This window comes from Argopecten irradians, chromosome 11 (assembly GCF_041381155.1).
Source record: "Argopecten irradians isolate NY chromosome 11, Ai_NY, whole genome shotgun sequence".
NCBI classification, from domain to species: domain Eukaryota; kingdom Metazoa; phylum Mollusca; class Bivalvia; order Pectinida; family Pectinidae; genus Argopecten; species Argopecten irradians.
The window spans coordinates 37,429,795-37,445,446 of record NC_091144.1 but is presented as its reverse complement, the minus strand read 5'-3'; the positions used below and the strand labels follow the sequence as shown (position 1 = coordinate 37,445,446).

General features: G+C 35.0%; 1 protein-coding gene across 1 annotated transcript; it reads left to right on the top strand.

Annotated features, from left to right (window-relative positions):
• The first annotated feature begins 1 nt into the window (after position 1).
• On the top strand, positions 2-8,247 carry LOC138335467 (dihydropteridine reductase-like). The gene is made up of 6 exons (XM_069284568.1): positions 2-137; positions 2,175-2,364; positions 2,861-3,001; positions 3,418-3,526; positions 3,971-4,054; positions 4,433-8,247. The coding sequence occupies exons 1-6, from the start codon at positions 48-50 to the stop codon at positions 4,530-4,532; spliced, it is 714 nt and encodes a 237-aa protein (XP_069140669.1). The 5' UTR covers positions 2-47; the 3' UTR covers positions 4,533-8,247.
• Positions 8,248-15,652: the final 7,405 nt, after the last annotated feature.

Here is a 15,652-nt window from a genome sequence, read left to right as displayed (position 1 = left end):
CTGATCGACAGCGAGCTTGTCAATTTTTTTTCTCGAAACAGCTAAGCATGGCAACTACCGTGGGAAGAGTTTTGGTTTACGGAGGAAAAGGAGCACTTGGTTCAGCATGCGTTTCTTTTTTCAAAACGAAGAACTATGCAAGTATTTTAAGACTACTTCGATCGCAGTTTTATATTGCATTTCGCACCAATTATGGATGTTCATTCAGCCGGGTTCGGAGGTCATGGCCGAACAGAGTCATAGGTCTAATGAATTTATGAATGTGTGGAATTCCAGTATAGATAAAACATAATAGGAAACGCCCGTGTGTATTAGATAATAACATTACAATCTTGTTGAATACAAGTGAAAATGGACCAGGACTTTACAATAATAGATTTGATAAATTTTAAAACCAGTGCCAACGTTACACCAGAGTCGTTTTAATAGAAAAGTTGATGTCGCAAGCACCTCAGGCTCAGGTCAGGTGCATTTAGAATATTGTGTGATGATTGGGTTGGATATTTATCAAATAATTTAAAATGTCTGGCTCTATATTATTAATGACATTCCTCAACACAACAGGTCCGATAGCACCGCTAAATCTGGCTATATATATAATTTTAGGCAAAGCCTATCTGAGAGCGCAGCTGTAAGTTAATCCATTCTTTCGTTAGTTGTTTTTTAACTGTGTTACTAAATAGAAATATGCCAGGTAAATAAAGGATTTCCAACGGCGAAAGAGTAATCTCCCCTGACCCATCAGTCTTATCAATGTTGACATGTGTTTTGTTCTTATTGCTTATTGTGAGCGCTGACTAACTGTACTGCTAGACACCATTTATAGAATTATTAATTATTAGAATCATAGCTTTGCTGAATTACTGGCATTGAGTTTATAAAAAGAAAAACAATATTGAACCAGAGGAGTTTGACGTTCTGTCAATAATATATAGTATACATATATAAAAAATACCCCTTTACAATATAAAAACACCAGGAATGAAATGCATCGGTGGCCAAATTTTTCACCACCTTCGGTAAAAGTTATGTAAAAAAAATCTGGGCAATGCCTGCATGTGTCACCGCGCCGATAATACAATAAGATGTTATTCTTCACATATATCAACACTAACCTGTTCACAGCCCCAGCACAATAAGTTTTAATCCCAAGTCATTTTGAAAGTTTGCAGATTTTGCGGCCAACTTTGTTTTGTTCCCGAATTAAAGCATTATTGCGCTTTTGCTTAAAATGCTTTGAAAAAAATGAAAATAAAACTTGTAACTTATTACTTTAAAGAAATGCTGAATTTTTTATACATTTGAATTTAATATCAAAATTATTATCTAAAACTGATCACGCACTGCCCATTCACATTTTTTGTTATTAACTAATAATAAATGGCTTTCAATGGCAAACACTTTTGAAGGGAAATTGTTTTGGGCTCCGTCTGTCCATCCAAGATTCTTTTCCGGGCTTTAACTCCAATCTAAAACTGATCACGCACTGCCCATTCACATTTTTTGTTATTAACTAATAATAAATGGCTTTCAATGGCAAACACTTTTGAAGGGAAATTGTTTTGGGCTCCGTTTGTCCATCCAAGAGTTTTTTCCGGGCTTTAACTCCAAAACCGTTCAACACAGCTCCATGAAACTGTCTGTATATATCAGGCAAGTGCCCTAGTTGTGCCTTTTGTTATTGAGGACCTTCCTTTAAAAAAAATCGTTACCATGGAAACTGAGTCAAAAATACCTAATTATTCTTCATTTTGATTGCGGGCTATGACTCAAGATACGTTCAATGCAGCGCCTTGAAACTTTCTGTATAAATCAGACAAGTAGTTGTGCCTTTTGCTATTGCAAACCTTTAATTTTTTATTTTTTTTCCATAACCATGGAAACTTATTTCAAAAATACCAAATTACTGTTTCTTTTTGTTTCCGGGCTATAACTCCAAAACGATTCAACGCAGCTGTATGAAACTTTTTGTATATATTAGGTTACTGGTTCTTTTTTATTACCTGCTGGTATTTTTTCAGTTTTACAATACTCACATAATTTTAAAGTTATACATGAATAATTTTTACTTTGACCTTGATGTATTTGGGTTTTTATACCAACTGCAGGGCGCGGGGGATAATGCCACACTTTAAGTCTCCTTGTTATTTAAACATTTTTTATTTTGTTTGTAGTGGGTTGGATCTATTGATCTTGCACCAAATGAACAAGCTGATGCCAACATCCTTGTGAAGGTTGACGCCACATGGAAGGACCAGGAATCTCAGGTGCTGGGAGAGATGGACTCACTGCTGGGGGGAAACAAATTAGATGGAGTGTTCTGTGTGGCAGGTGGCTGGGCAGGTGGTAATGCTGCATCTAAAGGTACAAACATCATAAAACTCACCAATCTGATTAAAATACATTTCCTTATTCAAACTTTTAAAAGCTAGGGCCATTTAAGGATGTGCCAGGTTTGAAGGTGGAGGAAAAACAGATTATCCAAGGAAAAGTCACCGACCAGTGGTCAGTACATACGGTATCTGGCAACTGCAAGCTGGTTCCTGGTCATTTGTCTGACAAAGGTGACAGTGTACACATTGTACTAGTCATCAAAATGTCACACATATCGGTAAAATTTTCACAATAAGAATATCTTTACATAAACGAAAGGGTAACTCTCTAGTAAATGTGATATGATTAAAAAGCCCTGGGAATGAAATGTCAGTTTTCTATTTAACATATTAAGATAAGTCCTCAATCTTCCCATATGCCTTATCCTGACTTATTTCTGTTTCATATCATTTAGAATCACTTTAATTGCTATCTTACTATTGCTATTTATTTATGATCTAATATTGACAATGACATTTCAATTCAGACTTTGTGAAGAATGCTGATTTAATGTGGAAACAAAGCGTATGGACCTCCGCCATATCAGCTAGTGTTGCCTCCAAACATTTGAAGGAAGGGGGCGTGCTGACCTTGACAGGAGCCATGCCTGCATTAGAAGGAACCCCAGGTAACATTCGCATCACCTCATTAAAACATGTTTGTCTTTTACATTTAAATATTTGTAGCATGTTTTTTATGTTATAAAATTACTGTAAAAGTGATCTTGTTGGTGACGTGGACATTTTCGCTCATTTTGCTTTCTTTAAATTTCTCTAAACACTTTAGTATATCCATGTGCAAACATATATCTATTTGAAATAGACAGAGCACAATGTTAAAATTGAACACTTGGACAGTTTGGAAGCTAATTTATCTGTCTTAAGCTCAAAAGATCAATGCACGAAAATATCCACTTTTACTTTAAATCTCTGTCATAATATCATGATAAGGTTTGAAGATGGACATGAGTAATGGAAAGTACAGTATGGTAATTGTGAAATGTTCTCAAACTTACATTCTACATTTGTGATAATGAATTTATAGGGATGATTGGATATGGTATGGCCAAAGCTGCCGTTCATCAACTTGTAAAAAGTCTAGCGTGTGACAAGGGTGGAATGCCAGCCAACACCTTGACTGCCGCCATTCTCCCGTAAGTATATCATCAGAACTGTACTCTCAAAGGACTATGTATGTACTGTTAAATTATGATATCAAAGAGAGAGAGAGAGGCGGGGGTTACGTTGAGGGAGGGGACGAAATATCATACAAAATCTAATGCAACCTAAGTATACTATCTTTGTTGATACACCAATGAACCGTAAATTTATGTTTCAGAGTTATTTACCATGGATACACCAATGAACCGTAAATTTATGTTTCAGAGTTACCATGGATACACCAATGAACTGTAAATTTATGTTTCAGAGTTATTTACCATGGATACACCAATGAACCGTAAATTTATGTTTCAGAGTTACCATGGATTCATCAATGAACCGTAAATTTATGTTTCAGGGATACCCACCAATGAACGGTAAATTTTTGTTTCAGAGTTACCATAGATACACCAATGAACCGTAAATTTATGTTTCAGAGTTACCTTGGATACACCAATGAACCGTAAATTTATGTCAGAGGCAGACTTCTCCACTTGGACTTCATTGGAGTTTGTGACCGGGTAAGCAGATTTTTTTACCTTTCTGTATAATAAAAATATCTGTATCATTGCTTCATTTGGATAAAGAAAAAATCAGTTTTCAGAAAAATCATATTTGTTTCAAAAAAACCCACAATATCAGCCTACAAAGGGAGATAATCATCATTGATCAGTGAGAGGCACTACATTGTTGAATTTGTAAATTGAAAAATCTAAAAAAAATTTTTCCTTAATTTCAATCCCAACCATATATTATTTTTTTGCTAGCCTATATTCCTTCCTCAAGAAATTGAGTATAGAGAAAAACCAAACAGTAAATGATGTTTCACTCATGATGTGAATCATATATTACAAAAACATAGAGCATTGCTTATCGTTGATTTCATTTTCTGGTTTTAGGCTTTTCGACAAATGGTTGAATGGAAGTGAGAGGCCAGCCAATGGAAGTTTAATGAAGCTGGTCACAAAAGATAATGTCACGGATGTATCAGCTGTCTGATCTGTACGAAGTCGCCTGAATGAACAACGTCCATTATCATTGTAATCCCTTTCTCTCGGTGTTCGGATCTTTTCTTTAAACAGTTGAGCTATATCAGTACGGTTTGGATGTATAGTAGTATGGTTGGTGTAATATAACTGTCATTGATATTTTTGAAAAAAAAACCAAAACATTGTGTTCAAGGAATGAGTTTATAAATAGCCTTTACTGGGTATTTAGGAGTTAATTCTCACAAAACAACACAAAACCAATTTTAATATTCAATTAATATACTATTTATAGTACTTGTAACTTGTTACTTTAAAGAAGTGCTGAATTTTATGCATTTGAATTCATTATCAAGTATACACAGAGTATTTATACTGCTCAAGATGGTTGTGTCAAATGACAAATTTTAAAGAACATTTGTTGATGGTTTATATATTTTCTAATATTTGATACTTTTAAAGCAATGCGTTTAGGAACTTAATCAAGCAATGCTGAGTTGTTCAATATTTGATCTTTATGGTGAAACTTAAGTGCTGATTATGTAGGTGTGTGTAAATGTTGTAGGTGCCCCATGTAGGGGTTATTAGAAAACCAAAGTGCTGATTATATATAGATTAATATATATGTGGATCATATCTGTGTATATGTTGTTTTAGATCGGTTTGTAAGTTGGTGGTCAGATATAACCATCATAGAGCTATGCCTTCTTTGTGTATTAGAGTTATCTGCCCTTGCGGGTAGGTAACTATCGTGATGTCATTAGTTTGCGAATGGAAAATATATGTTGTTTTCTCTGACAAATATGATAACATTTTCACAAACACATGACACAACGATCTATAATTTCCCACAAGGGCAGATAACTCGGTAATATATATTGTCATAGATATTATATTTCTGAAGTAGAAATGTGGAAGTGTTTGTATGCCTCCTATTCCATCTTTGCATATTACAGAGTTAGCTCCCTTGCGGGTAGGTAGCGATAGTTACGTCATTATTTTGTGAGGGCAATTCAAGTCATTTTCTGTGAGAAGTATGATGTTACTCTAGCAAACACATGACGTCACAATCAATACATACCCGCAATATGCAAATACATGATATCTGAGAGAGTGGAAATAAATTCATATGCAATCTAGCTAAACTGAAACCAAGATAATGGAGCATTATTAACATCAAATATTCAATCAGTATATTGATATGCATTTATGTGCAGCGCTCGCCAATTCCTGGACACAAAATACTTTTAAAGTAGATATAGGCATGTACTAGACATTATAATGAGTGTTATTTTGAATAAGTGCTATATCACTAAGCCTTATGGCTGTTTCTATGATGCCAAAGTATAAATATTTGGAGGAAAATGTTGCTGGAATTATGATCATCATCTTGGGTCATGAGTTATTCTCGAACACTGCCTGCCTTCATCCTAAAGAAACATATATTAACACACTTATTTAACAAAATGCTTGCACCTGTTACTTAATTGCACCCACAAAGCCAAAGAGTCCTCATGCAGGCAAAAGACTGAGGCCTTTATGCCATTACATGACTAACTCAGTCACCCCTGAAAATTGATAATGATCTGTTCCATCCTTTGAACAAGAAAAGCTCAACTGTGTCTTCAGGGGTGATGAGCTAATACTATCTAGCCTAAAGTATAACCAAACCGAAAACAAAATTAATCAATGAAAAGCTATGGAATTGTCTGGTGTTTTGGTTTGAGTTTGTGGTATCTACAATGCACCATATCTTCCAAACTTAAAGACTCAAATATTTACCAAGTGCTAATCTCATTCACCCTGAGGTTTCATAATGGACTAGTCTAGTCTTTGATTTAGAAGAGTCTTATTGTGTTATCAGGGGGAATGAGTTAAAAAACAGTAACAGTGCTTCCAATGTTGGGCTGTTTTGCAATAATCATGTTCATTATTAAATAACAAATGTCCTGTATAAAGTAACATCGTGTATATTGGGAAATTTATATTATGTTGCCATAATGGCCATATGTTTAAGATGTCAAAAACATAATACTAATGATAAAAGGGTTTGCGTTGAAGCCGTCCCAATATCCTTTTGAAGCATAGAAAATGAAAAGGACCTTACTTTTTTCAGAAAGCTCATTCCAATTACATTAGGGGACCCCATTTTATCCGAGAAGGACCCCATTTATGGAACAAATGACACAAATCCTAAATTTTTGCTCAATCTCTGTTCCATGATAGCTACATGGTAAAGGTGCCTTCTTTAATAATATTTTTAATGTGGGATATTTTAGCAATAAGGTGACATGGTTTAGAAACCTGTGCCTCACTCCTACATCTTAATGAGGAACAATTCAGAATCTGAAATCGAATGTGGTATTTTAGACTCTATTAGTTTTCATTTCTTGTTAGTTTAGTTTGAAATAAGTAATGTTTCAAAGTACTGGTAGTTTTATGTAGAATTTTCTTTCATGTTAGTTTACTTTGAATCAAGTTGGCTACTGTAACCCTGGGTATTGATGGCAGCTCAAATGTGACTTGTTTAAATCTAGTCTCCCTATCGTTACACGCTTATCTCCCCTTTCCTGTTTGCCAGAAAATCTCCATGCTTGTTTAGTTATTGACAATTTTGTTGATTTTCTTACAGTACCCTAGGTATTATTGTTTTAAGATAAAATATTTTTGTGCATACAATCAAGAAGTTCAGCTTTTAGTCATAAACAATCAAGGATATTTTTGAATTTGAACAAATGAAGATCATGACAAAATATTATCTCCCCTTTCCATTTTGCCAGAAAAACTAAGAGCTTATGTAGTGTTAATGATTTTGTTGATAATCTTGAGTTACCCAAGATATTTTTGTTTTAAGATAAAATGATATCAGTCTTTAGTCATGTAATAAAATAATCATGAATAATGAACAAAATAATTTTGAATTTGAACAAATATGACGATCATGACAAAATGTTATCCGTGACAGTATTTTTTTTGCATTTGTTGATGTTATTATTTTATTGCTAACTGTTAAGGTTATAACTAGGAATACACTTACTTCAACTAGAGCTTCAAGGTTGTTTTTAAAGGTTCCATCCATTAATTTTGACTGATTGTTTAAAATGGGGAAATAGACAGGAAATTTAAGTTTGAATTAGTGTATTTTGGAGTCCTGAGGTGATTGTAGAATTATAAATGAACATTCCAGAAAGTAATTTTGACAGACTTTGAAATAAACATATCTTGTCTTAGATAATGGTTCATTGAATGTAGATCAAGTTCAGCACAGAATGCAAAATCCATGAAAGTTAAATTTCTTGCCATCTTAAGTCAGATTTCTAGTCATGAACAACTTCATACTCATTTAGTTGGACTCAGATTTTTACATTTATTAGTTATTAGATTGTGGTGCAAAAAGAATGAAATAAAATTTCTTCTGAATAATTTTAATTTATAAAATGATACATTTGAAATGCATATGATGCATATTTTAATAATAGTATTATGAATTTATTTTTAAATAACATTACATAAGGGGAAATGTTGAGATTAAAAGAATGAGACTCCATGAAATCAATGCTACCTGACAGTATTTTTTTTTATCAATCTTTATTTCTTTGTTTTTGTTGATAGCTTGTAGCCAGAATTAATGTACATGTAGATTGTATCAGAAAACAGTATGATATAGGTTCGTGTGTGGAAAAAATGTATGTGACATATAACATTCCAAATAAAGTGTTGTCAAATTATATGATTTTCTTATTTCTGTCCTAAACATGATGATCATGATGATCTCCTGTTTATCAGAGTTACTTCCCTTTGTACATGTGATGTAGTACTGTAAACCATCTTCATTCGCATGTCATTTATTTTTGCGAATTTCACGATCACAGTACATTTGCGAATGTTTATTTCCGCGAATGTATTTAAACCTTCTTTACATTGATATATATATATAAGCATTTATTTTCAGAAATTGTTTTACAATTCAAATCGCTAAGGAAGGTTTCACTTTAATAGTACTGCGGTGTACTATAATCTCATGTATGCATCATCGACGTCATCCTCGATATTTCGGAGGTTTCAATTACATACATTTTACGATCTCTACACCTTTGGACTTCTTTATAGAAAAACTTGAGGCAACAGAACAGAACATGTAATTTAGTCCTTTGATGTACATGAAAAGATCCGTATAACAGTACAATGTGGTTGACTGTGGCTTTGAAGTAAGATATCGCTCTCTCTCTGTAGTATTCAAAGAAAATTTTGCCGGCCTGTGATTTGCTCAGATTTGTTTCTCTGAGTACTATGAGATAGACCAGGGGTGTAGAGATATCGAGAATGGCAGGATATAGTCAAACCTTCTATACAGACCACCCAATGGACGAGAAGATAAATACCTCTACAGCCAGGTGGTCTTTATACACAGGTCAGCCTTTGTTATGAATGACCATTTGGGACTCTAAGATAGCGCATGATCGTATAAAGCAGGGGGTCTTTACATAGAGGTGGTCGGTATGGGATGTTTAACTTTAATTGTACTTAGAAGAAGTACTTTAACCTCATTTCATCGTGGTATGAACTCAATGTTAGCGTGAGGCTAGGTCCTAATCATGTCAAAATGTTCCCGTGTCTTTTTTAAGCAATGGTGTTTTTCTTCCCGCAAAGTAATTTATCACTTTCGTTATACGTGTCTAGACATAATTACTTGTAAGTCTAAATATATGTTGTTCTAAATATATATATTATTAAGAAATAAAAACAATAACGACTGACTAGTATATAGTCAGTCGTTATTGTTTTTATTTCTTATAGATTTCGTCCGTAAGGATTTTTCTTTAAATTTATCATATATATATATACCCCAATCATTACAGTATCTATACACATACCACGTAAAACTACATTTAATATTGACATTAACACTGAGAATACCCCACAAGATATAAACTTTTACAAATAAAGATTAATTAAGCCAGGGGTGTTGATGTCATAGCTACGTCAGAGATGCTACGGTTTTACGGTCAGTTCATAAGGACGGGACGCGGTGAAATGTTTAAATAGCGTGACATGGGATAAAAAGCTCGGGACGGATTTCTAACCAACCAATTTTCCAATTATTTCGTTTCCATTTTCATATCACTTCGTCCATTTTGCTCTTGACCGATGGATAGAGTGGACGTTTCCATGGATACGGGTCTGATCGCGTTGAAATAACGAGCGCCTCTGGAGAGAAAATGAGTGTTGTGTTTGGTTCTTTGTATTCTGTATATACAAGTCTAATTATATCTGAAACAAATCTAAAACAGTTCCATTATCAGAAATACACTATACACGGACAGAAAAGAAATGAGGAATGGCATTCCTTAATTAAAATGGAATATTGGGCGTAATGTAGCTCTATGTGCTGATTATTTAAATAACGAGAGACATGTATGTATCAGCGCTTCACTGCAGTGTACCACCGTAAATCTACATAAATCACCCAATTGTATATATACGTTCATAGAAACGATTTAAATAAACCTGTATCATTTTATCAAACACGCGAATCGAATCCGTGGTTTAAATAGCGAATAAAATCTGTCGGTTGTGTGCTTTCAGGATCTGTTGACGTGGAGATCGATAGGCGCTCGACCATATTTCTGCTGTGTTAACTGCTTGAAAGGGAAGTTTCTATTACAAGTTAAGTCTTCGAGCGTATCTCAGAATCCACATTGGATGTCCGGTAAATTCAAGGATAACTTAAATCTACAATCTGTTTTTCACGCATATTGATTCAAATTTGGCACGGAGTCCTTTCGAGTTAAGGACATATCGTACATGCACTTTAAGAAAAAAAAATGAAAAAAATGAAAAATAAAACCCATTCCATATTACATACAATGTTTATACTTATTACACTTTTAATTGTATCATCATCATCATCATCATCATCATCATCATCATCATCAAATTAAGCTTTTCATTAATGGAATGAGTTTTTTTATTGTAAATATTAAAGTACTCATTGGAGTACAGTTCGATTTTCAAATCGCGCAATTTAGGGTTTTAACCTGTTATCAGTAAAAGCACAACGATAAAAATCTTCTTTATTTACGATTTAAAAGAAAATAATGCATCGAGACTTCATTAGGACGCGGAAAGCGTCAACACTTCTAATGAAAGCATTGGAGCCATAAAGTGGGTTATTTTTAGCGAAAACGCGAATGTACATTTATTCATTGCGTAGAAAGCGGTAAAAGTTCACTAACGGATCCCTGGTTGAAATGAAGGGAAGAAATAAGATACACGACTGACGACTATGACATATAAAAGGCGAATCTCAAACTTTCCCATGTTAGTAATGGTGTAAAGAAAGTAACTTTTGTAACAGAAGAAACATACGAATAGTGCCATGGATTTTTTTTTGGACGTAATTATTTTTTTGTAATTTCATTTTGAAGTAAAGCAAGAAACTCAACCTTGTCAATGTTGGTAATGGTATAAAATAAGTCACTTCTGCAACTGCAGAAAAATACATATTCGTCTGCTGCTGTTTTTGATAGAGAAAAAATACCATTTGTCAGTGATGTAGCATCTTTTACAGTCAGCCGCTTCTTTGAGAAAACGTTCAGATTTCATGTACAAGTTGAAAAAGGAAATAAAACAAATCTGGCCACGTTTTTTGTGATATCTCAATATTGGACTAAGAGAGGCCAGTGACCTAAACAATATTGTGGTGTGTTTTAGTGTTCACGGCCATTAGACGGACAGGAAAGTCATTGGCCTAATGTACGGACCGTCTAATCTGATCGGCGAGAAAACGTCGATAGTTGTTAACAAAACCCCAGGAAATAATGTTCGGTAGAATTCCTCTGCTAATGAAGTGATTCTCAGAACAGAACAGAACAACATTCCCCTCTTCCCAAGAAAACTATGTTTCTTTTACGATTATATAGTACGGAGAATCATCTTTATAACGAGTGAAGAAAAAAAAATCCAACCCTATCTGTTGTCATTATTTAAATCTAATTGTATAGCGAGACCTGCCTTAGCGACCACCTCTACATAACGACCACCTGCTTATTAAGTGACCAAATTGCCATTTATGACAAAATATGACCTGTAGATTACATTTCTCTTTTCACTTGGGTGGTCTGTATTGTGAAACCTGTCAAAGCGACCACCTCCGTATAAAGACCTCTTGCTGAATAAGACACCTTCTTAAGTGTTTGATATGTTAATTTACAACAAACTTTGACCTGTGTAAAAGACCACAGAGGGGTTCGAACTCACGGCCAAGTGGTAATACGTCGGACACCTGAAAAACTCGGACACCGAGACTTATATAGCATGGAATGGATTTGTTGTAGAAGGCTACAGACAAAACAAGCCCAATTGACATTGATGCGTTCTCATTTTACTCAATCTATGGGCGAGAACAAATAAGACATAAAAATATTTGCTATGAAATTAATTGCTCAGTTAAAAGGATTCATCTGCAAAGTGCTGCAGGATTGTCGAACAAACACAGTATTGAAGGAAAACAAAGCAACATCCTAAGTCAACAAGGAGAAGCCTTATAGCCGATACTCATTATAAACCGCCCCTGAAGGCCGCATCTGACATACCGATCACGCCCTTTAAGGATGATATGTCGTTGAGTAAGCTGCAAGCAGTGTCCGTCAACATGCCTTAGCGTCTACCTCTGTATAACGACCACCTTCGTAATAAGACCACCTAAGACAAAATTATCTTCATTCAACTAAGGTATTCAGATAAGGTACTTTTATAAACAATTTTGCTTTAGTTCACGCATGGTTAAATTGATATTTTTAAGGTCACTAGATATCTATACGTAGCTAGCAGCAAAACGTCAAGTTAGATTCGACCCCGATATTGATAGTATTTGTAGATGTAGTTTAAATTAAGTTATATCAAATAATATTTATAATGTTTTCTTCATAACTTTGGTACAGGACTTGTTAAAAGTCGATACTTGTAAACATGCCTTCATTTTAAACTGGTGGCCATTGAAGTTACGGAGCGGAAGTCGGAAATTCATGACCCGTTCTCGGAAGAGTTCGGAATGACGTTACGTAGTTACGGTAGTCACATGGTGTTCTCGGTGACGACGTTACAATGTCGGCTAACTTCGGCTTGTTTGAAAAAATGGCACCCACTTAGTGAAATTCAATATTAATTTGATTTTTTTATCAAAAGTTTCCCAATCATTATCGCTCACCTTGACATCATTTTAGTACTGTTTCTGAATGGCTAACAACAGGATTTCTTTTGTAAATTCTTTTAAATCAAGAAAAGATATCAGACAGATACTGCTATTGGGATGTGGTAATCATCTACCAAATGTTCCATTTTTTTACTGTCTTTTCTCATACAATATAAGGCTGTATTACACGGCAACCCATGCAAATAACTTTGTGACGTCAGGGCGTCAACCAACATCGCTAGCCAAGGGTATTCATTTTTCAGTGTACTCTCCTTGCAACCCTTGGCGAATAGCACGTCAAAAGTGAACTTCCTGCTTTCCTGCCCAATGAAAACGCGTTTTCTATATGTCAACAACACTGAACAGAAGTGATGGCAGTGACCATTAAATTATGCCATGTCTATCAACAACAACTTCTAGCGAAGTCATAGTTATTGTTTGTAAACCATTTTAAAGCAAGTGCCCCTCTCCCGTTGCCTAGGACGGGGGGATGTCTTTTTGCCCTTTGCCCCTCCCCCTATTTTCGCCGACTGATATGTTCTAAACATGCACATGAAAAAAAAGGGTTCTCCTACACATTTTTTTCGTACTTCATTTTAGAAACTTTTCCGCTGCGCGGCGCAATTCCTAAAACGTTCAAGCACACATAGTGTTAAAACATTTAATAATAATAAAATGTTCATCAAGGGATTCTACTACTCCAAAAAATGTCTCTTAAAAGATTAAATTGTTCATATATCTAAGCAAGACAATTAATTCATTCTTATTTTGAGTTTACACAACTATACGCCGATGGTGAGAAGCCGGTATGTTCAGATCGAGCAGGGTTGCATAATGATATGACGACATTCACAATTATCAATTCAAATATTGAAATTACGTTTCCAATATCGATTATACAAGTGCAGGCCGTTTATTTTAAAGCAACTCGTTGATGAACACATGATATAATGTTATCGTTATGAGATATGTCAATTCAACCATTTCTATATCCTGATCATCTACACCTGTATCCATATATCATTTCGTTAACATGTTTCTGTCCGACTTAAGTGTAACAGCACTGCAATGCATCAACAATTCAGATAGGCTCGTCTCCGACAATATTGTCTCATTCTCCCAATATCTTGTAACCTTTCCCATCTCTGCACTAAACTACAATCAGATACATACTGTCTATTGAGATATGCATTAATTCCTCAACTGCTCTGACGGTAAACCGGTTTGTCTTGTTACGGCGATTTAACGCAGGGAGATTGGAAATCTTATGTAACAGTCTGGGCAATAAGATGGAATCGACCCGGCTGATGAGTTGACGAGCCTGGGAGAGTCCAGAGGGCACACAGCAGGCCTACAACTCACGATGCAAGTAAAATGTAACTGCGTACTGTACACTGGTGAATGGCTGGACAAAGGAGGGGTAACAATTTGGACCGTTTTACGGCCACTCAGTGATACGGAAAATATTTTGCATGAATTAACATGAGTTGCTTTAGGGTCAGCTGCATATTGCCATGCTATTCAGAACATCAGATTTTTTTCTGGGCTCATGGTAATTTCAGAGGTCAAAAGTCAAAGTTTGAAAATTGCCTTTTTCGTTGGTTAAGTCTTCATTAATTAATTTTTCAGTAGAAATGACGTATTTTACAGTTTTGTTTGCATATCATGGGTTTGTGAAGTTCAGTTCAAATTCAGAAAAATGACGATAAATTGAAAAATAGGTCACAGTGACCTTGTCAAGCATTTTTGCTGTTTTTGCATCATTAAAACGTAAATGATTTTGTTGAAGACTTTCATTTTACAAGAATTTTAGCTTGAGATTGTTGCTTAGTCTGCATGTAGATCTTGACTTGACCTGCTTAAGATAATTACATCCTAGGGTCACATTGGCTAGGTCATGTGCATAAAATTAGGTCATATTCAATGATCACTAATAAGCATTCTCTATTTTCCCATGTTTAAAACAGTTTTTAAACTTCATTAACATTGTTTTATGAGCTAATCTCAAGCAACACCTACACGAAAGGAAGGATGTTAAAATAGCACCTGTTGTCCCACTGCATAATCGTATTAGGCGACTAGATCTGGAACTTTTATCTGTGGCTCTTGTAAACTCTATCCATCATGTATTTAACATTTTGTGTTCAGTATGGATTACCTTGAGAATGACGTACGGTGACTGAAAAGTCTTCCTGAGATACCTAAGTGAATTGTTTGAGACAGAAATCCAATATATTTTGATCTAGGTAGTCACGAGAATTAAGATACCAAATTTACTCGCCTTTTACGATATCATGCAATGGGGCAGCAGACACTATTCTAACATTCTGCTTTCAATATTCCGTATTTGCACATTACAGAGTTATCTGCCCTTGCGGGTAGGTATTGATTGTGACGTCATGTGTTTGCGAGCGTAACGTCATGCGTTTCGGTGAAAACGACGTGAATTGCGCTCACAAAATAATGACGTAACAATCGGATACCTACCCGCAAGGGAGCTAACTCTGTAATATGCAAAGACGGAATAGGTGTTGCTTGGTGCTTCTATAAAGTTTTCTCATAAAGCAAACTTCAATGCAGTGAAGCTTTAGACACAATTCTAGCATCCTACCTTCAATGAAGGTATTGCTTAAGATTAGCTCATTAAACAAGCTTAAATAATTTAAAAACCTGCATTAAACATGGGGAACATAGGATGCTTAATGTTCAGATGACCCCATTCATTGAATTCTCACAGAATATAACTGTAATGGTTTTAAGTAGTATTGCCAAAAACGTTTTCAGCTCTTGTTTTTATTGTAAAACTAAAACCTATGCATTATAAGTTTTTACATTCTCAAAACAACTGTAGGTGGGGAATAACATATTGATAGGTCGTTTTGATTCGTTGGTATGAAAAATTCCGCTCATGAAACATTAATAATGACAGAGGTCTGGTT

Coding starts and splice junctions, on each gene's coding strand:
- LOC138335467 (XM_069284568.1), top strand. CDS start 48: ATGGCAACTACCGTGGGAAGAGTTTTGGTTTACGGAGGAAAAGGAGCA. Junction 2,365..2,860: donor TGGTAATGCTGCATCTAAAG/GTACAAACATCA, acceptor ATTTCAATTCAG/ACTTTGTGAAGAATGCTGAT. Junction 4,055..4,432: donor TCATTGGAGTTTGTGACCGG/GTAAGCAGATTT, acceptor TTCTGGTTTTAG/GCTTTTCGACAAATGGTTGA.